We start from the raw sequence: 21,357 nt of genomic DNA, 5'->3' as shown, positions 1-21,357 counted from the left end.
CTTCCTGCCCAGCTGCTGGGGAGCAGTCCCTCTTCAGAGCCCAGTCTCCTGCGCAGCTGGCCAGCAGCTGGAGTGACTGGTGTCAAGAGAGCCTCTGCTCCCCAGCAGCTAGTGAGCTGCCCTTGTGTAAGAACTAGGGAGGCAAGGAGCCAGTCAGGCTTCTGGAAATTAGGGTTCTTCCAAAAATCTCTGTTCTATGCAAAAATTTTCCATTTGACTTTTTGTTCCACTTCAGAACAAAAACATTTTGAAAGTTTTCAGCAGAATGGATATTCTGGTTACTCTCAGCTCCACATGTGACCTTCAAATAATTGAGTTTTGGTTAACCAGGGTTTTGATAAAGATTTCACTGTATTCAGAAGCAAAAAACACAGCAAGGTCAGACTTTTTGCATCCCTCACGTAGTACAGTCAAGATGGACTTCTGCTACAAGTTGCTTTAATAGGCTCCAGTCCGCAATTTTTCCATATTGCTCAGCATGAACATTTGCTGATTTGTATTACATTTTGAACAAAACTTATTCTATAATTCCTTTCAGAAATCAAATTTTGAAGAGCTCATCTAAAATAGCTCTTTAAATGTATATAAATATTCTTTTTTTACTTCTGCAGTGATGTTCTGTAGGAGCAGTCTAATACACCTCTACCACAATATAACTCAGTCCTCGGGAGACAAAAAAATCTCACTGCGTTATAGGTGAAACTTGCTTTGCCCCTCGCCCCCATTCCTTGTTCCCTGACCGGCCCTCCAGAGACTCCCACCCCAATCACCCCCAGAACCCCACCCCCTTTTCCCCTAACTGCTCCAACTCCTATCAACTCCACCCCCACACCCCAACAAGCGCTTACTGGCAGTGGCAGGAAGCGGAGTGGAGCAGACCAGCCCAGGCCGCTCCACTCCGCCGCCTCCCAGCTGCGGCACTCCGCTTCCTGCTGCCGATGAGTGCGGGGAGGTTCGGGAAAGGATGCTCCCCGCACTCACCTGTGGCAGGAAGTGGAGCGAAGTGGCCCCAGCCTGCTCTGCTTTCCTTGTCCCGGCCCCAGCCATGTCACTGGGGGGTGGCTGGGGAAAGGTCCTGCACTCATCTGCTCGGCAGGAAGAGGAGCGCCACGACTGGGAGCTGGCGGAGTGGGCTGGAGCCGTGTCACTCCGCTTCCCATCGCCGGTGAATGCGGTGGACGTCCTCTCCCCAACCTCCCTGCACTCACTGGCGGCAGGAAGCGGAGCAGCCCAGCCCAGACCCAGCCAGCTCCACTCCGCCAGCTCCCAGCCACGGCGCTCCACTTCCTGCCAGGCAGGTGAGTGCAGGATCTTTCCCCAGCCGCCCGCAGCGAAACTGCTTGGAGTGGGGCAAGGGAAGTGGAGCGGGCTGGGGCCGCGTCGCTCCACTTCCTGCCGCAGGTGAGTGCAGGAAGGTTGGGGAAAGGATGCCCCCCCGCCCCCACCCCCGTATCCACCTGCGGCAAGAAGCGGAGTGCTGCAGCTGGCAGAGTGGAGTGGGTTGGGGCCAGGTTGTTCCACTTCTGCCGCTACTGGTGAGTGCGGGGGGGGGGGGGGGGATCCCCTCCCCCAAACCTCCTTGCCTGAGCAACACGGCTGGGGCCGGGGCAAGGGAAGTAGAGCAGGCTGCTCCCGGCCCCCCGATAATCCCCTGGGCCACTCTGGGACTGTAGGACCCCTAAAAGTGCCCTCCCACGGCTCCTGCCCCCCAGACCCTGGGTGGGGGGAAGAAGAGTCCCCGACACCCTTTGCCCCTTATTGAACCCCTCGGCCCCGACCTGGCCCGGCACCCTTAACATGGTGCTCAGAGCAGCGTGTCAGAGCTTTAGTGCCTTGTATGTGAACCCGTGTTATATTGGGTCACGTTATATCAGGGTAGAGATGTAGTAGACTAGCTCAAGCACTTCACATGAAGTGCTTAACTGATAGACTGCACTAAGCGTTGCAAAGATCTGTTTAATAGAATTTAAAGATTTTACTTTCCACTGTGTTTTGGAAGAGCTTTCATATGGATGTCACTCAAAAATACTTTTACTACATTCTCAGCTGATTGCGTTTCTTTTTGATTTCAAAGTGAGGCAGAAGTAACCTTAAGTAATTGTACCAGCTTTGGATTTTGTAGGCCAGTTTTTGAAGGTTTACCATTGATTTTATGTTTTAAGTCAGAGCTTTAGATTTTGTTCCTTATATCAGCTGTGCCACTTTCTTCCTAGCGCAGCAATGCTATTTTAAACCACCAGCTAAAGGAATTTAGACTTGAGATTTTTTTCTACTTTTAGAAGATAAAGTAAAATTAGGGTAAAAACAAAGACAGTCTGCCTAGGTAATTGAATAAGTAGTTACTGGTGCAATTCTGCTTTGTTACATAACTTTAAATTCAGAGTAATACCATTAAAACCCATGGAGTTTCTGGTTCTTAGAGCTGTGAAACAGAACAGAATTTGACCCACAGTGTGGAAGATAAGCTAGGATGGTGGCCTGCTACTCCCTTCTCACCAATTTGAGAAATATTCTGACAGGTAGCATTTTCATCTACTGTAATTGGCAGACAGGGAAGTAGAAGAACAGTAGAATCAAAGACTAGGATTTAAATTTAAGTGGAAATACTTGGAGTCAGAATATATGGATTGGTCTCCACACAAGTTGCACTGGTTTTCAAACAAATTTGATTAAACTAATGCAAAACCTGCTGCAGATGATCTGATCTGCTTAAACCAGACTTGTCTGGGTATAGCTTGCATCTTGTAATTTACAGACGGAATTGAAAGGTGAAAAAAGCAACACAAGCTAGATATAATAAAACTTATAGGTGCAAGCTAAACATATATAAGAATCTACACAGGTAATCTGCACCATTTAATTAGCCTGTTTTAAAAAAAATTACACCTTTAGTTAAATCAGTGCAAGTTTCTGTGTGGTCCAAGCCTTATATTTGTGTCAGACAGACGGCAAGTATCTGTATTACTGGGAAATTAACAAAACAGTTTTTATAAAAACGTATTTTGAGAATTAGTCTCATACAGCAGCTCATTCTTTGGTACCATATTTACAACACTTAATATAAAACAAGAGCACAACAACAGCTTAAGTAGTAATCCAGGAGATCTTACCTTCCCGTAATATAGCACTCTACAGAGATCCTTGATGATATTAGGCATTTCAGTGATCTTTTCTCTGCACTCCTCAAACTGAGCTGCCACACTGTAACACTTGCTTATATGCCCACATACCTACAAACAGAAACACTTTAAGCCACACAATTAATGTAATGTACTCCATATCCCTTGAACAGGAGAAGGACATGCAAATTTCTATTAAAAAACAAAACAAAACTTTGTATTAGCTGCACAAAGCTTCTTAAGAAAATGGTACAAAAGGTATGGCCCAACATACTGTTAAGTACTGTTTTACAATTTCTGTATTACTTACCTGTACAGCCATGTCATCTGGTTTACTGGAACGAGTCAAGACTGCCACACAACGATTAAATGCTTCTTGCAAGACCTTTAGGGATTAAAAAGCTGTAAGGGTTAGAATTCATCATAAGCCTAAAGAAAGTATCTTTCTGCAAAAAGTAAAGCTTGTAAAGCTTTGTTTCAATAAAGCCCGCACAGGTCTGTAAATCGATTACCTCCTGTTATGGTTAATAGCTGTCCTATGTAGCAAAATGATTTTGCTTTCACTGTTTGGGCTTCATAAGGACATTTTACATCCACAGAGGGAGATTTACGCTACTTCACATGAATTGTCCATCATGTAAAGATAATCTCCCTCGAAATATCTAGCCATTTCACACTGCCATCATAGCTTAAGGGAGTTTTTAGAAGATTCTTAATACAAGCACAATTATAGTGGTGTCCTCTTCTCCAATATGTGCTATTGAGGAGTATTCATTTGGAATAACTAAACCATGCTCATATGGTTTGCTCCCACCCTTTAAAGCAAGTCACAATTTATGGGGGGTTTTTTTGCACAAAAACAAGCACAACACAGAAGCCCACTACAGACAGTGCTGTTCCATGCAACAGTCACTAGAACTTGTTTCAAAAGACGAATGTTATGTAAATCAATTCGAAGCCACTTTGTGGAGTGATGAATTAGTTTACTCCAGAAGGAGATCTCTACTGCCCCCCACCCCTTCCATGTCAGAAGAAACAATGAGAATGTTTCTTGCAGGAAAGAAGCGGGCAAATGTGCGGATAACACTACACCATCAATTTTGTTCTCTACCGCCCCCCCACAGTTGATTATCCAAGAAGTAGTAACCATCAATAAACAAGCTGTGAAAACAGATGTGCTTATGAGTTTCTTTGGGTTTACCTCTATTCCATTCTCTCTCCGCAGTTCTTCTGCATTAAGTGCTGAACAATTAACTGTGTAGAAAGCCAGCTCTGCAGCAGCAGGCAACAAAGGAGATTCCTTGGAAAACAGAAGATCATCTGAAGTTTCTAGAGTAATGGTCTTAATCAGCATGGGATAGCCTGCATATTTGTAAGGTTTCAAATCTGAAGGATAAACAGAAACTGAAATGTAGCAAATCTGATACACATTTAGACACTGCTAGTTAATGGCTGAGGATTTTATCTTAATCTGCTTCAGATTACTAAAATTACTCTTTCACAAAAACGTTTTCTCCTCCTTCAGAGCCAAGCTATGCGTGAACACAATGTTGGCTCATTTCTGTAGCCCTGGAGAATTTTCTAGTAATGCACAAACCAGTTTGCCATTTTTCACAGCATGTGTCTAGTCTACTTCAAGAAATTAAGTAACGTGTTAATGTTATTGAGTCGGTTTTAGCAAGGTAACACTACATTGGGAAGGTTGTGGAAGTTCTTTATTTTAATGTTACAGAATGACTTTGCTGAAACTTGAGCCCACCACTTTCTCACATAAGGCATCAAACCCTCTGAATGGGTTTCAGATGAACTTAAGTTAAATTTTAAACAAAAACATTTAATTTGCTATAGAACAAGACGATCTATATGTTAATGTAGTATTTGGCTTAATACATCTAATTAATATTATGGGTGACCTTTTCCACACAAGTCAAGAGATACAGCTGTAGTGCCCTATGCAACATGCCATATTGCATACAAAATATTTTATACAACTAAGATGTTTGTGGTTTAAGTTACCATATATGATAAAGCAATGGGCTCTTAGGATTGTTAGCCAATAATTAGACGACATTAATCATCACTTCTCTCTGCTACAGACTGGAAGAGGAGGGTGGTGTTGGAGCTGGTACATGCAGAAGGTACCCGTCCTTGCGACTAGGCAACAGAAGGGGGAGCCCTGACTAGCAGGATGCAGTCAGTTTATAACTTTCTTTGGATTACTTGAGTACTGCAAAGAGTACAACAGGACAGAATCTCAAGTACTTCTCTACCTGGATATAACACTGTCCTCGGGAGCCAAAAAAATCTTACCACGTTATAGGTGAAACCGTGTTATATCAGAGTGCGGAGACACCCCCCCCCCCCCAGCCCCAGAGCACTGCTTTACTGCATTATCCAAATTCGTGTTATATCAGGTCGCGTTATATCAGGGTAGAAATGTACATTTAAGAATGAGAAAGTCACGGTGCACATGTGCAGCATGAACTACTTTTATGTTTATAACTATCTAAGGGACATTTAAGTACTAAAAAAATTCTCTTTGAGAACTCGACTTTCAGTCTTGCCAGAGAATAAGAGACCTTTGCATGCAAGAGTCAGACATTTAACTGATGAAAAAAGTCTTTTCTTAATGAGTGATTTTCAAAAATAGGCAACCACGTAACAAATTGTATTGCCAAATGTTCACCTTCAGCCTTGTTGCCATCTCCTGCTATTTCAAAGCACCTGAAAATGTTAATTGATTAAAGTGACTTTTCAGTCACAATTACAATACTGCCAATTATTTGACTAGGTTCCAGCACAGTCAAAGTAAGTCTTGGTCCACCACTGACAAGACTGACACAAAAGTTACTATATTTCCTGTTATCAGATTTTTACTAGATATCTGGGTATTTTTATTGGGTATCAACAAGAAAGCATGATAGCTAGGGCCCTACCAAAATTCATAGTCCATTATGGTCAATTTCACAGCCATAGGATTTGAAAATCGGTAAATTTCAAGTTTTCAGATATTAAAATCTGAAATTTCACAGTGTTGTAACCATGGGGGTCCCAACAAAAGGGAACTGTGGGTAGGGGTTGCAAACCTGTTGCCACCCTCACTTTTGTGTTGCCTTCAGAGCTGGACAGAGTAGAGAAAAGGGGATGCGGAGCTACCTGCAGCTGGGAGAGATACCCAAGAGCAGCACTGCAGGGAAAGGGCAAGTCCTATCTGCCTCAGCTCTGCCCAGATTAGCAGCTAGGAGCTGCCTTTTCTGGGGCACTCTTAGGAAAAAGGGAAGATTGGACTCACATCCACAAGCCTCCTCCAGCTGCAGGAACCTCTGCGACTGTTGCACAGTCCAAGAGCACCCTGCAGCAAGAGGAGACACACGGAGGTGGGTCTGGTCTCCCCACTCCAGCCGAGCAGCTGTGCAGAGGATGGACAAATCCTGTCCCCCCCCAGCCCAGCTGGAACTAGGAGTCCTCTTTGCTGGGGCACTCCTAGGAACAAGGGGACATCAGATTTCATGGGAATAGGCTTATTTCATGGTCCTATTTCACGGTCCGTGTCATGTTTTTCACAGTATAGAGAGGAAGATGAAACTAGATAAAGTCCTCCTATTTAACTTTTACTATGTTAAATATGAAGCTTCCATATTTAATTAATTTTTTTTTGTATTTTCACTATTTCATGAAAAGAAACTTCAAAATTAATGCATTAATAACGCAAAGCAGCTTCAAAAAGCTCCTCTGAGAAATACAGTGGAAGCGATATTTCTGAGTCAGTATGCCCACCTTCTTTGTGTCTGTTGAAGAGGATGCTTTGAGCTTTCAGAATTAAGATGATATTCTCTGGATCTGGGCCATCCACCACTTTGGCAGATTTTGTGCATAAGAACTCATATGCTTTGTTCACTTTTTCGAACATATCCTGCAGATAACAATATGGACATCGTAAAGATGTTATCAACAAAAGCTGAGTATTTACTAAGTCTCAAAATTCACTTGCAGCTTCAACTTATTTTCCCTAATTTTGACTTTGAATTGGTAAATGATGACATTAGCAATATTATTCCATTGAAAATGAAATTTCAAGGGAGTGTCACATCAGAGAAAACTCTGAAAAATAGTAACTGTGCATGCTACTATAGTAATATTTTTCTGGTTCACAGATCAGTTTTCTTCTATTAAGTCTTTCAGTGAAGGTGTAATCCGATATTTAGTCTTATCAATGAAAAAACAGATATTACAAATTTAGCATTATGGCTTCACTGTAGAATCAACTGAGTGGAAAAGAAGGCTGTAAGAGTACAGTTTTTTCAGACATATAGGTTTGGTAGTTATTGTAAAGAAAGTTACACATTATCTTTATTTTGTATTTAAATGCCTCATCCTTCAGAAACCCACAAGATTATATGCAGTGCATGTCATTTCCTGGCACGATGGAATGAGATTAACTGTTTCTTCAGAGGGACTCTGAAGAAAATGTTTTTAATAAGTGTGTAGCATTTTAACTGGAATACTATGAACCTCTAGAGTTTGTGCAAGTGTATTCTGGAAGAAAGTGACTTGCTGTGAAAACTCTACTGATGTAAATATTCATTAAAAAAAATCAGACAAACCCATTAAACCATAATCTCAAAAAAGTCTCAATGTACACTAAAGTCATATCATAATACAATACGTACCCTCCCTTCTGGGTTCTTATCAGGGTGATATTTTTGTGCCAATCTGAAGTAGGCTTTTCTGACTTTGCTCTCATCATGCCTATCAGATGCAGGTAGAGAATTTCATGTTATATATAGAACATGTCAATAAGATAATCAATTCTCATATCAAAAGAACAAATTGACATTTTCAAAACTACCGACCTCGAGAAATAAAAAATCATGAATGAGACCCCCCCTCCCCATCCCAATCTTTAGATTTTTTTTTTTTTTTTTTTTTTTTTTGATTTTTTTTTTTTAAGATATCACATTTTAATCTCTCTTTTGACTTTTTAACTCCTCTACAAAGTGTCTGTGACAATTTCAGGTTGAAAAGTTAACCTTTAATGCACATTTCTCCCTCACTGTTCAGGAGACTTGCTCTTACACCCCAAAAAGTAGAAACCGTCACCCACTTTGTTACTGTTTGAATTCTCCCCACGTAATTTCCCATCTCCCCTCCCCCGAATATTTCCCTTTGTGCAAGAGAGCTAGAAAATTAACAGTGAGCATCCAAGAAATCAGACATTCTTTGTACCAAGTTTTCCAATTATTTTTCACCTCTATTTTTTGTAAGCTGCAAAGATTGTTCCATGCAAGAATGTTTTTACAGCCACCACCTTCTTAGCTGCAGGAAAATCCCTAACCCAAATAGAACCTTCTATAACTGAGTTCAGTAATTATGTTTATAAGCCTTAAATAATTTAATTTTCATATTCAAAGCATTTACAAAATTAGATCATTCCTTGAATAATTTTGGTCAACCACATAAACTATGAAATAATTACAATTTAATCTAAAATCCCACCACAACTGTTCAAATAGCTGAAATCATTTTAATTATCCTTCTCTCCTGCTGTCCTAGGACCTCAGCCACAGAACTTCCATGACTTCCTCCTCCTCCACTCCCACTGTCCCAGGACTCCCTCTCTGCTACTACAGATATAGAGTCAGACATGAAGGCATGGTTCAGTGACAATGGCAGGTCTGTGTCCTCAGCTCTAAGAATCCTGCAGAGCTCTGCCCATGTGTACAGCTCCGGGGGGGGGGGGGGTTCCAAGAACAGAGGACATTCATGTCTTCATGAGAGCTCCTCCCAAAGACACAGAAGTCCTGTGATTCTCTATTAGTTCTGATGGCTACGAATAAGATTACAAAGAACAGTTATTACTGCACTACTCGCTTTAAAAAAGAAGTGTTCTCCAATGAGTGAATTTGGGGTGACAAAATAGTCACTGCCTGGCAACAAGGCTATCTACATTAGACTAGCAACTCTACTTAATTGTGAGCACCGTTTCTTTGCAAGACCACTGTGCCTTCCCTGTAGTCTGTCTCCACAGTGGACTGAAAATTTCCAAATGGCATTGACAGATGCTGAACAAAACAAATCAAGGTTCATTACCCTGGTGGATCTTCTATTCAAATACAAGCACTTATGGACTACGAGCTAGCTCCCATGCACAGAAGCCAGTCTTTTCAGGTGAGCTGGTAACCTTGCAAGCCATCACCGACAGTCTGAGGCTGATTAGATGGGTCACAAGAAAGCAAGAGTGGACAGGAGGAAGGAGAAGAGGAGGGTTTTGGGACCCTGGAAGGACTGACCAAAGTCTAAAGAGCTTTCAGAGCAGTGAGGATACAAAAGGAAGGATTTTGCTTGCAGATACTTATTTTTGTATGGATCTGTACATCTTGCGATTCTCTCTGAGTAAAGGATGTCCGTTTAGAAATCTTTGCAGGTTGTATACACTTGCTTATAGTCATGTAGTCCCAAAAGGGAGAAACAGTAAACCAGCAGGCCCACAGCGTTGATAGAACTCAATGTGCAACAGCTACTGTGAGGCTTGCGGGAGCTGGTGCCAACTTCAGGGTCTATGCAAGAGGACTGCAGGGTCCCCACTCGCAACAGGAATGTCAGCCATGGAGGCTGTACCTGGAGTGTGCGTGCCTACACACTCAGAGAGAGTTCAACTCTGCCCAGACCAGAAAGCAAAGAGCATGTGGGACCCAAAGTTTGGATCCAGTAGAGCAGGTTGGCATGTGCTCAAGACTGAAACAGACATTTTTTCCAAATTAACGGAAGCACCACTTTTTAGCTACAGTGATTAGCCTAATATCAAATCGAAGAGTTTTGGATTTTTTCAGCATTTATTCCATCCTGAATAAAAGTTGCCTCCATCATCATTAATATAATTTAAATGCCTGAAATACAATGCCATCTGATAGCTGTTTTTCAGATCTCTCCAGCTTTGGGTACCATACGCTGAGATCAAAATTTCAATTTATCTGGAGTAACTTATGATATAAAACAATGTAGCAGTTACATATCAGCTTTAGTTTTGTTTTAGGAAGTTTTATGGCAACTTACTGTCCTTGTCCTTTTGGAAGGTTAAGAACTTCATAAGCATCATCTGTTGACATTGTAGGTGGCTTCTTTTCTACCTCCTTCTTCCAAGCCTCCAGAGTATCTTTTAACAATTTAACCTGAAATTAATTAAAATCCATTAAGGATATTATGACCAGTGTCAAACACACTTGTCAGCACTTGATACTGAAACAGTACTATCAAGGAATTCAGATATCGTGAAGCTCTTGGTTATGGGGCTAACTATTTTAATCTAATCTTTCCATCAACAATCGCTGGAAATTTGTATATTAGTTGATTTGAACGCAGGCAACATTGCCTGTTTGAGTTGCTCGCAACTAAAGCTGTCTTCCCGTTTGTGGCTAAATGCTAATATACATATAGGTAGCTACACTTAATGCAGAGGTGAAATTTTTTTTTAACACTAGCATGTAACATCACTTAGATACTCCTATTTTAAATGCCTTCTATGGTAGTTTTATCCTTAACTGACACACTCTGGAATTCTGATTTTGCTCCACACTGCCATCTTCTGTTCTTAAAAATGTGTTACATTTAAATGTGGAGTGGACAGAGCTCTAGAAAGTGTACTGTACCTGAAAGACCTCACAGGTCTTCATTTTTGTTTGGGGGATTCCATTTAGATATTTTGCACATGAGTAAGTTAAGGTTAGCCTCAGAGTTCTAGCACTAAAGTGATATTTTTAGATTAATGCTAGTAATTAAATGCTAAGAATCAGCTACTAGATATATTAGACTGAATTCTGCCAAGTAGCTTTGTAGCAACTTCTAAGTTAAAATTGAAACTTATTATGAAAACATTTACATTTTGTGAGTAATTTAAGACAACCAAACATTCCTCTGCCTGAGGAATGAGTGACCATACAAGACCTTTAGTTTCATTGTCCAAGTGAGGTGAACTGCGAACACTAAGAGAATATCATATCTATACTGCACTGTAGCCTTAATCCCACTACCATTCACAAATGAAAAACCTCTGACCTGGCTTTTTAGGGGCACTTTAAGCACAGGCCAATTTACCTGGCTGTATGAGATGGATTACAACCCAGGCTCTGTCCTAAGTAAGGCTGGAACCGGTCTACTTTGTATTGAGGGCCCAGGGGAAAATAAAATAAATCAATCATTAAAGCCAGCAGTCCTCCAGTGTCCATCCCACAATTCCCCAAAAGGATAAATAAGCTCTCTCTCCCAATTTACTGGGTAAGTCTGACAGGATCTCAGCACAAAGAACCATGGGCTACTTTTCCAGGCACATGCATGAGGGCAAAAATTGTAATGCAGATATGGCTTTGCAGTGGGAATGCTCTCATCCTTGCTAGGCTAACTGAGGTGCCTATCACCTGGGTTAACTGTCAATATTGAAATAGCCATCTATTCAGTCTATGTTTCTTGTCAAGCTTTAGAAGTTTAAGCATTAAAAGAAAAGAAGAGTTACTAAAAGTGTTTGTCAGGTTACTTATCTGGCTTAGTCTCTAAGCCCAGGGTTACTAAAACTCAGTTAGCAGATGCTAGGTTTGTTAACTTGGGGCTGAGTGTCTACACCCATTTGTAACTGCAGGTTAGAAACTGTTGAACTTTGTGTCCCAACCTGGGGCTCCAATGTCTACACTGTTTTATGTGGGCAGACTAAGTCCAACCTCCCATACCCCAGACTTCCTAGCATCCTCCCAAAATCTGGCTGCTGTAGTCCTCTGTAGTGTACTGTGGGAAAAACTTGATTGTTCACCAGACTTGACTGCCCAGAGGACAAAGATACCTGGCCTGTGGGATCATGGAATATTTCTGGTGGAGTCCCAGAGCACGAATCAAGTGGGTCTGTTTCTACAAACTGCAAAGCGATATGGCTTAAACCTGGGTTCCGGCTTAACTCAGGCTCAGATCCTCCACCCCCTGGGACTGAGCCCTGATTAGAAAGGTTTATGTGTAGATGGAAGAGGTAGGGGCCTTGAGCATAAATTCAAGTCCCAGACACTCACTGCAGTGTAGACATCCCAAAAGTTGCTGAAAGGGAAGTATGAGCAATCATATCTGATTGTTATAGCAGCAGAATAGTTTGTTCATGCCATAATCAAGAGTTCACTGGACAATTCAATTATATTCCTATTTACCCAATATTGATTTTTAGTTCATCATGCATAAGTTGTTACAGCAGGTCCACAGCGTTGATAGAACTCAATGTGCAACAGCTACTGTGAGGCTTGCGGGAGCCGGCGCCAACTTCAGGGTCTATGCAATATTACTGCAGGGTCCCTACTGGCAACAGGAACAGACAGACATGGAGGCTGTACCTGGAGTGTGTGTGCACCTACACAGAGTTAAACTTCTCAACCCAGAAAGCAAAGAGCATGTGGGACCTAAAGTTTGGATCCAGTACAGCAGCTTGGCATGAGCTTAGGATTTGCAGATGTAAACCAAAGTATATTGAGGTTTATGGAAGAAACAAGGTTTGAAGCCAACTATTACGACATTTTGTCACTCTTTGGATTTTAGAAATGTTTGAGTTTTGTTAGGTTTGTGCATATGTGCTATGGATATACAAGCGCAGAAAGATTTCTGACTTACAGGATCTTTAATTGGCCAATCTGGAAACAGCAGTGTATCACACAGGTGTTTGAGGTAATAAATATTACAGAACAGCTCATTCTCTAGTTGTGGATAGTTGATAACTGGTATGGGGCAATACTGATAGAGTGCTCTGGTATTACTTTGAAGACGAGGGGTGAAGTCAGCAAGGTGCGCAGCAATCTTCTCGATCATAAGGCGCCTGTGAATTGCAAAAATCAAGAATTATACTAATACAAGATTTTGGTCAGGTACTTTTCATAATTACTCCACTAAGCATTTTTGACAAGGGTTTAATATCCCATAATTAGCCATATTTTCTTGAACAGATTAAAAAAGTCTTATGAAATTTGGGATACTACAGTGCTATAATCTCATGTGACTCGTTTTACTTTTAAGACACGGAAACAAAAAAAAATTAAGCCGTAATACAGAAGATGTGTACACAGTTCTGCCTACTTATTTGCAGTCTCAAATCTGTATTAACATTGAAGATTTACATTTATATAGAAAAAGATATATAATTAGACAGATTTTCCATGCTTTATATGGGAAATACCCTAGCAACCTGAGAGGTACCATATCCAGACAAGAACTGCATGATTTACAACACCATGTAGTTAACAGAGGAAACTGAAGAATGGTCACACCCTAGAGACAGATAACATTTGCTGACACTAACTAAGCATGATGTAGGCAGGCATAAAGCAAACTGTTGGAGAATTTAAAGTGAAATGGCGTAAACTGTTCCATGACACTGATATTTGTACCATGGGCTTCTTTTGAAGTGAGACTTTGTTGTGCCATGTCATTTCCTGGCTAAAGACTTAATTCGGACAACTAAATCCATTTCATTGTAGAGCTACTATAGCTAAGTGAAGTGAGTCACTGAACCCTCTTTGCCCACAATGTAAAATATACTATACCAACTAATCTTGGTCAAAATCACATGGTATGCACTTAACACAAGTTTAATCAAAAGACTGAAACCTCTACTTAATGGGAAATAGATACAAATAATTACCTCATTTCATTGCTCCAAATTGCTTCTGGAGTGTCAAATTCCCCAAGAAAAATTTCAGAAAATTTTTCTGGCTCATAGTTTTCTAAATAACACACCATTGCTTCAGGAAGGATGTGTCCTAGTATACTTCTTTGAACTATATCTTGCCCTTTTGTCTAAAATGAAAGCATTTCACAGGTATTGAGGTATTTGCAAGTGAAGTTGTAGTCTGATCACACTCATTGCATGATTAACATACACCGGGATAAGGCTCTCTTATTTTACAATGAAATTCAATTAAATGGATTAGGATCTTAAATGTTTTTGTATAAATTTTCTTTATATAGCTTTGAGTATGCAAAAATTTGCTAGTCATTAACAGCTACTTAAATTTAAGAATGGCTAAGGAAGCTGATTTTTTAAAGGATGCTGACCTTGAGTCACCTTCACATCACTTGTAAAGGAGTGAAACACAGGTAAGCAAGCAACTGTGACTTACAGTATAACCCAGAACAGTCATAGCACTTTAAAAAAAGTTTTACACCCAGGGTGGTGAAGCCCATCATCCTTAGAGATATATAGTCCATGACTTTGACACTAATCTTAAGGTCATTGTAGTTATGTCCAACAGCAATATGGTTCAGTTCATCAATGGAAAGCATTCATAAAATACTGGAATCTACTGCATAACATTGATTTTTCAGCCAATGGTAAGACTAGAACAAGTAGCAAGTATCTCTCCAGAGCTCAAAATCATCACTAGGTCTCCTAACTGTATGAGCCAAAAATCCTATCTAAAAATTTCTAAAAGCTATCCAGACAGATTTAGTTATAACAACATTTACTGATCAAATTGTTTGCTACATCAATGATCTCGTTTAAGTTTAAAGATTTTAACAAGCAATGATATCGTAAATCCTTTTTGATATCATGAATTTAAAAAAAATCTGATGTGAGCTAGCATCCCTTATATCTTGAATTAAAGTACATGGAAAGTTATGCTAGTTTACAGAACAAGGAAGGTTCCTGGATCCTGCTTACTATAAGAATGCTAATAGGAAGTACATTTAATTCAGAGGCACAGTACTACAGGCAGACAGACACATACTATAGTAGCAATAGAAGTTCAGCTCTAAAATTTTATTTTGTAAAATTATTCAATTTTTATATATGGTTTAAAATTTGACTTTAGGGTGACTGTAAAGGGTAAAGATACTGCTAAATATTTCAGACAAAACAATGTATTGCAGGCCTTCTGTATCAAAAAAAAAAAAAAAAAAAAAAAAAAAAACCAATACTTGGGAAAACCACCACCAGACTAGCATGATAAGCAGCTTCTGGATACTATCTCCTCCCCTGGTTCAGCTCTGCAGATTTAACGCTCTGACATATGTAGAGTGGGTGAATTAAGATGCACTTTCTGTAAGGGCAATTTATCCTCTCTAAAAAGGTGACTGAGTATTAACACCCACAAGCACTACTTCCCACAGTTTACTAAGCTGCAACCAAATTTCTATTAAAAATCCTATTTGGCCTTCTCCCTACTAAAATTCACAAAATTCAAATTAATCTCAAAATTGTAAATGTTAAATTCTACTTTGGCCAGGAACTTTCCTGCAAAGTTTAAAAGGACTTGGACAAGGAGTTCCTAATATATAAACAACCTAAAAGTAATGGTTAGAGTTTCAAGTTCTTCATTTTTGCCACTTTGCACCAAAAAACAAAGAGAAATAGACTTAGTTCACTGGATTCCTTTAGCTTGATCATTTACTAAGCATTCTGTTCCTCCAAGGGGAATAGCTGTGTGTGTATACAACTGATATCAACCAGAGATTTATGGCCCATGAACTATAAAGAGTTTAAAGGATCATTGTACTGTCCAAGCCAGAAGGTGCTACAAACTCATCTTAGCTTGAAGCTGCTTCCACTTGGAGTTATGAAGAACAAACAGACCTCTTTTGAACTGCCAATTGCAGTCATCATAGCTGCAAGTTCAGAAGAGAGAGGCCACACAAGCTGTAAAAACCTGTAAGATTTTACTCCTGTACAAGATGTTGGATGGGGAAGATAATGGAGTCCACCAGATTGTGTGTCTCTCTGGCACTGAATATAGGGAATGTGCTTCCCCCTATTATTTCCATGGAGTTCTAGTGAAGGTTTTTCTTTAAACACATTACAAGCCAATGTCCCATTTTGAAACTTCCTAGGACAAAAAATTCAGTCTCAGAAAACAGACTTCTCTGGTCATCTTAAAGTGTTCGCTCATCTCACTTTAAAACCCAAGTTAGATCTTTTGCTGTATGCCGAGATATACACAAGAGACATGCAAATAGGTAGTGTCTAGTAAAATCCCACTGTTAACCAATGGGAATGTTGCCTGGAGAGCTGCTGGAGAGGTGGTAAGCAGTGAGATCTAGGTGTCTCAAAGAGTCTAACTGTAAGAGGAATGAGTAGTTGCTTGGATTGTTACTCCAAGCACTATTTGTAGCACTACTAAAATAAACTTTACATCTTAGTTGCAAATGCTTGGTTTGAGTTTAGGAAAAGAAGAGTATGTTTAATGCACTGACTAGGCCAGATTAAACAAGCAGCAGGAAAAGCTACTCGGCTGTGCAAATGGCATTTCTTCATGAAGACAGAGAAAGAGCAGATATTACAAACAGGATGCTTTCTAAAAGGAGATTCAAGGCAGACTTGACTGACAGAAGAACACGAAGTCTGCGCCTTGTATTTGGTGACGGAATATAGTTCATTTTGTAATGTATTACTGCCAATGCACAACAGTCACAAGCAACACAGCCAAGAGAATTAGGTAGTTGTCTGCTCAAGCTGAGGTTTTTTGTTTTTGCTTTTTGTTTCTTTAAAAGAGGACTTTAAACACAAATATAAGGAAGGAAAAGAATGTTTATCTTTAACAAAATAGAAAGCGAAAGTGTCCATTTATGATGAAGATGTAAGTACAAGGTAGAAAGATCGAAAACTGAAGGAGTATACTTCAGAAAATATTTAATATAGAATTCATTAGTTAACTTAGCTTACGAGAGCAAAATAAATGTTCTATACTATTATTTTTTACTCACCTCTTCAGACTTGAAAGCTTGTTTTGTATGAGTGTACTTCAAAAACCTAGGAGAAAAAGGAATGTTTTTCAGTTTAGTGGTATTCTCAATGCGGCTCTGCAGAAAAGAGCAGTATAGATGCCGATTCAAAAATGCACTTGCTTTTTCATTTCAGTCCTATCTTCATATCACATTTATAGCTTAACCCTAGATTTTTTGCCTCCTCATAAGCTTTACAGAAAGCTTTGAATTTTTTTACTTTTTAGATATCAAGATATCAGTGACTCGTTTACAAGCTGTAAATGACTAATTTAGAAAACAATTTACTTCTGATATTCTGTTGTATAAGAGGATGTATACTGTGAATTCTTAATGTATGGGAAGAATAATTCATTACATGCAGCAAAATCGCTTTAAAACTCAAATTCATGAGCTTAATAGGAAGCCATTTACATACGCCTCAAGATACAAGTCTGATAAATGTGAATGTTTACATTAAGTGTTTTAGGCATTGATCCTGCAAGGAGTTTTATGGACCCTTATATGAATCTCACTGTTGAAACCCAAACTATTATAAAAATAAACGCTCAAATAGTACACATCAAAATCCTACAATATATTTCTTCTAATTCTGGTATTATGGACTCGTTCTCATGGCTTTAAGTCAATGGAAGCCTTGACCAGATACATGATTTTAGCTGTACAGCTGGGCACACTATAGGCACACACCCTCAAACTCCCAAACACTACTTCAGTTCAACAAAAACTGTAAAATGTATGCACACAGCTTAAGCACTTGTACAGAATCAAACAAGCAAGCCACAGTAAAAACCTTGCTATTCACTGCTTGAGAAGTAACAGGTTCCCTTATCTAGTTAGGAATATTAATATACAGAGGCAGTTCCAAGAATAAATACCTAAAATTGTTATTTTCACCATTCCTCGTCCTTACCTTGCAACAGGAAGTACATTAGAACCTGTGTACATCATGATAAAGAAGAATACTCCGCTTAGATAAAAACGAGATAATTGTGGGTTATCTTGCATGATGTGAAACAGCAATATGGCAACTTTCTCAACAAGGATAGGGTCAAATGTCAACAGCAGCTGAAATGAAGACAAACAGCATTTACATGGAGCATCAAATTGTAGATGAGCAGTAGCCATAAAACAAACTAACTTTAACCAGCTAATCAAAATTGGAATGATTAAAGCAAAAAAAAAAGTTAGTGAAAAATAGTAGAAAGAAGCACAACAGTCCAGAACACTATGACTGTTAAATTATATTAAGTTAGCTGGAATCATTTCTCGATATTTACACATTTCTCAACAAACTGACAAAACAAGCAACTTACCTGAGTAATATGGGGAAGGCAAGTACTGTCTGAAAGCAGCCTCTTTACTCTGGGCAAAGGTCTTATAATGGCATTATCTTGATCCCTAAAATAAGTATTTTGCCGATCAATATTTTCAGTGTATAATACATAAATATAAATACAGTATTTGTGCTTTTATTTTAAATGTTTAACTGATTTCTCAGGCAGATTTTAGATTTTGATCCGATGGACTGGGTTGATATCAAGATCCTCATATATATTCCAACAAGTTTTACTATCCTCATTTCTTAAATATTCATCCAACTTTCACCTGGACTTAGCTTTGATATAGAGTATATCAGCGAGGTTTAGTAAAATTCACATTAAGTATTCACTCATGGAAACAGTGAGATAAACTATGTGTTTAAGAAATGTTATAAAAAGTTATATTATATTTCTAATGCTATCAAAGTAACCTGAGACATTCACTTCTGTTATATTTAAGATAATGTTAAATTATTGTAATTTCAGTTTGAGAAGGAGCAGTCAATGCAGCAGTGACCATGAAGTTTTATGGTACATCTATTAAATGGATTTATCTTTGTCCCATCATAAAACTGCATCAGTTCATCTCTGCTTCCATGGTAGGAAGATAAAAACTTCCATGTTCACTAACCAAATGAAATTTGCTACGAGATGGTAGATGGATGCCCAATTTAAAGAGTTTCTTCCATTTAACCCAGGAAGTATATCAATAAAACTAGAATAGTAATTGTACACATTTGCTACAACCATGGAAAGTTACAGCCATTTTCTTCTCTTGGAACTAAAAAGACTCATTACCTGCTGGGAAAATAGCCACACATTGTGATCAACATGTTGAGGATAAGTGTGGCAAGGTCAGTCTCATTCAGCACAGCCTGTCCACTGGCTAGCAAGCACCATTTAAGCTGAGGGATAAACTGCAATGGTCTCCAGCCATCCATACCCTGAGCCCAGCAACGTGTTTTTGCAGTCAGCTTTCCCTTGGTCCATAATTCCTGCATCTTTTTTAAGATCAGAGGTACAAGTTAGATGTTTCACACTATGAGCAGTAAGGTTTTCTGGCATTTTTCATTACTTGTCTTGGTAGCTCATAGTGCATATAAAATCAGATGCTCTCCAAGTATGAAAAATAAATATTTTTTGCTATGAAAAACCAATACAGGCTAAATATTTCTGTTCCCTTTAGGAGCTCTAAAATCTACCCTTTGTATGACAGGAAAAAAAGGGCCCAGACAAGCGAAAGAAAACCAACTTGGAAGAGATTTTCAACTTTTTTTTTTTTTTTTTTTTTTAAGTCAAGTCATTATAGTAAATTGGATTATTGATCTCATTTGGAGACTACACAGAATTATAACTCTAAAAGCTTTGATTCTTGCACTCTTAAAAATCCTAATTTTTTATACCATTTCGTAGTTTGTGTTAGGAAGATAAAATGCACGATCATATCCAAAGTGATCAGATCACTGATTTCCTCTGAGAATTTAACTTTTCCTTAGCACATCAAAATTAGAATTTTATGAAATCAAAACTACATTAAATGTGCCATACCCACATTTTTCAGAGGCTGGTACCCAGTAAGCTTAATGTACACATCAGAACAATACTAAATATATATGGGATGTGGATTAAGTGTAAGACAATTCATTATAACAGTAATTTGGTACACCAGTGCACATCTTTACATTTTAATACCATTTTCATGTTAAATAAGATTTTTTTTTATGATGGAGCTCTTACTGGCTCAGAGAGCAGTAAAACTACAAGACTAATTCATTCTACCATACGGCAGGTACAAGCAGTAGCTTGTGGAACTCCACCACGCTTTTAGAATGCCAGTTACAGTCAGAGAGGCGGTGACAGTATCACTCCCCTTTATTATCTAGGACTTCATGAAGTCTCAAACTTGAGTGGGGTAGGATTATCTAGCTGTACCCAATATCTGATAAGTTATGCTAAGCAATGTGCACATATTGGAGTAGTGTAGACTCTTTCCTCTTACATTCAGCTCTTTTATAAAACACACAATATCCTGGCCTCTTGAAAAAGAAACACTGATTTTAAACTAACGCACATTGGAAATCCCAACTAGACATACAAAATGATGGGGTTTAAATTAGCTGTCACCGCTCAGAGATCTTGGGGGTCATTGTGGATAGTTCTCTGAAAACATCTGCTCAACGTGCAGCTGGCCCAAAAAAAAAAAAAAAAAAACCACCACAACACACCACCACCACCACCACATTACAATGTTAGGGACCATTAGGAAAGTGATAGATAATATAATGCCACTAAATATATATCCATGGTATGCCCATGCCCCATCTCAAAAAAGATTAGAATTGGAGACATACAGAGGGCAACAAAAATTACTAAGGGTATACAATAGCATCTGAATGAGGAGAGATTAAGATGACTGGGCTTGATCATTTTAGAAGAGAGACTACTGGGTGTCTGTAAAATAGGTCTATCAAAATCAGGAATAGTGTGGAGAAAGTGAATAAGGAAATGTTATTTACCCCTTCATATAAACACAAGAACCAGGGATCACCCAATGAAATTAATAGGCAACAGGTTTAAAACATACATAAGGAAATACTTCTTCACACAATGCACAGTCAACCTGTGGAATTCATTGCCGGGGATGTTGTGAAGTACAACAGGGATCAAAAAAAGAACTGGATAAATTCATGGAGGATAGGACCACCAACAGCTATTCCAAGATGGTCAGGGACAACTCCATGTTCTGGGAGTCCCTAAGCCTCTGACTGACAGAAGCTGGAACTGGATGACAGGGGATGGATCACTCAGTTATCCTGTTCTGTTCATTCCTGCACTGACCACTGTTAGAAGACAGGATATTGGGTCAGACTAGCCCAGTATGGTCATTTTTAAGTTTAATTATTTTATGAATCAGCAATGAAAAAAGTATACCACCTCTATAAAGCTGTAAGGACCGCTCCTCTCTTTATCTGCATTGCCAAAGTACCACTCTTTCTCACTTTCTCTCTTCATATCAGGTGCTGCTTCAATCACATTGCTCTAAAAGTTAAAATATTTATATTTAAATGATGTAACCAATTTAATGCAAGATTCAGTCTTAATCCCATATGACTTTAGCAATTTGGAAGTTAGCTAGTTTATGGAGGGCATTTTACAAGGCTGTTTTTTTGCCTGATGTGCAT

General features: G+C 39.2%; 1 protein-coding gene across 2 annotated transcripts in view; it reads right to left on the bottom strand.

Moving 5' to 3' along the window:
- DNAJC13 (DnaJ heat shock protein family (Hsp40) member C13) overlaps positions 1-21,357 on the bottom strand; it is a 105,300-nt gene that overhangs the window by 26,639 nt on the left and 57,304 nt on the right. For both annotated transcript variants that reach the window (XM_032805865.2, XM_075062508.1), the window contains exons 27-39: positions 21,110-21,214; positions 18,974-19,176; positions 18,170-18,254; positions 17,767-17,921; positions 16,836-16,881; positions 13,777-13,931; positions 12,753-12,954; positions 10,173-10,288; positions 7,790-7,868; positions 6,897-7,032; positions 4,321-4,505; positions 3,430-3,504; positions 3,111-3,230 (exon numbers count right to left, since the gene is read on the bottom strand). In XM_032805865.2, the coding sequence (XP_032661756.1) occupies positions 3,111-3,230; positions 3,430-3,504; positions 4,321-4,505; positions 6,897-7,032; positions 7,790-7,868; positions 10,173-10,288; positions 12,753-12,954; positions 13,777-13,931; positions 16,836-16,881; positions 17,767-17,921; positions 18,170-18,254; positions 18,974-19,176; positions 21,110-21,214 (1,662 nt within the window). The remainder of the gene's footprint in view (positions 1-3,110; positions 3,231-3,429; positions 3,505-4,320; positions 4,506-6,896; positions 7,033-7,789; positions 7,869-10,172; positions 10,289-12,752; positions 12,955-13,776; positions 13,932-16,835; positions 16,882-17,766; positions 17,922-18,169; positions 18,255-18,973; positions 19,177-21,109; positions 21,215-21,357) is intronic.

The sequence above is a fragment of the Chelonoidis abingdonii genome, chromosome 2 (genome assembly GCF_003597395.2).
Source record: "Chelonoidis abingdonii isolate Lonesome George chromosome 2, CheloAbing_2.0, whole genome shotgun sequence".
In the NCBI taxonomy this organism is placed as follows: domain Eukaryota; kingdom Metazoa; phylum Chordata; order Testudines; family Testudinidae; genus Chelonoidis; species Chelonoidis abingdonii.
This window is presented reverse-complemented; position numbering and strand designations above follow the sequence as displayed.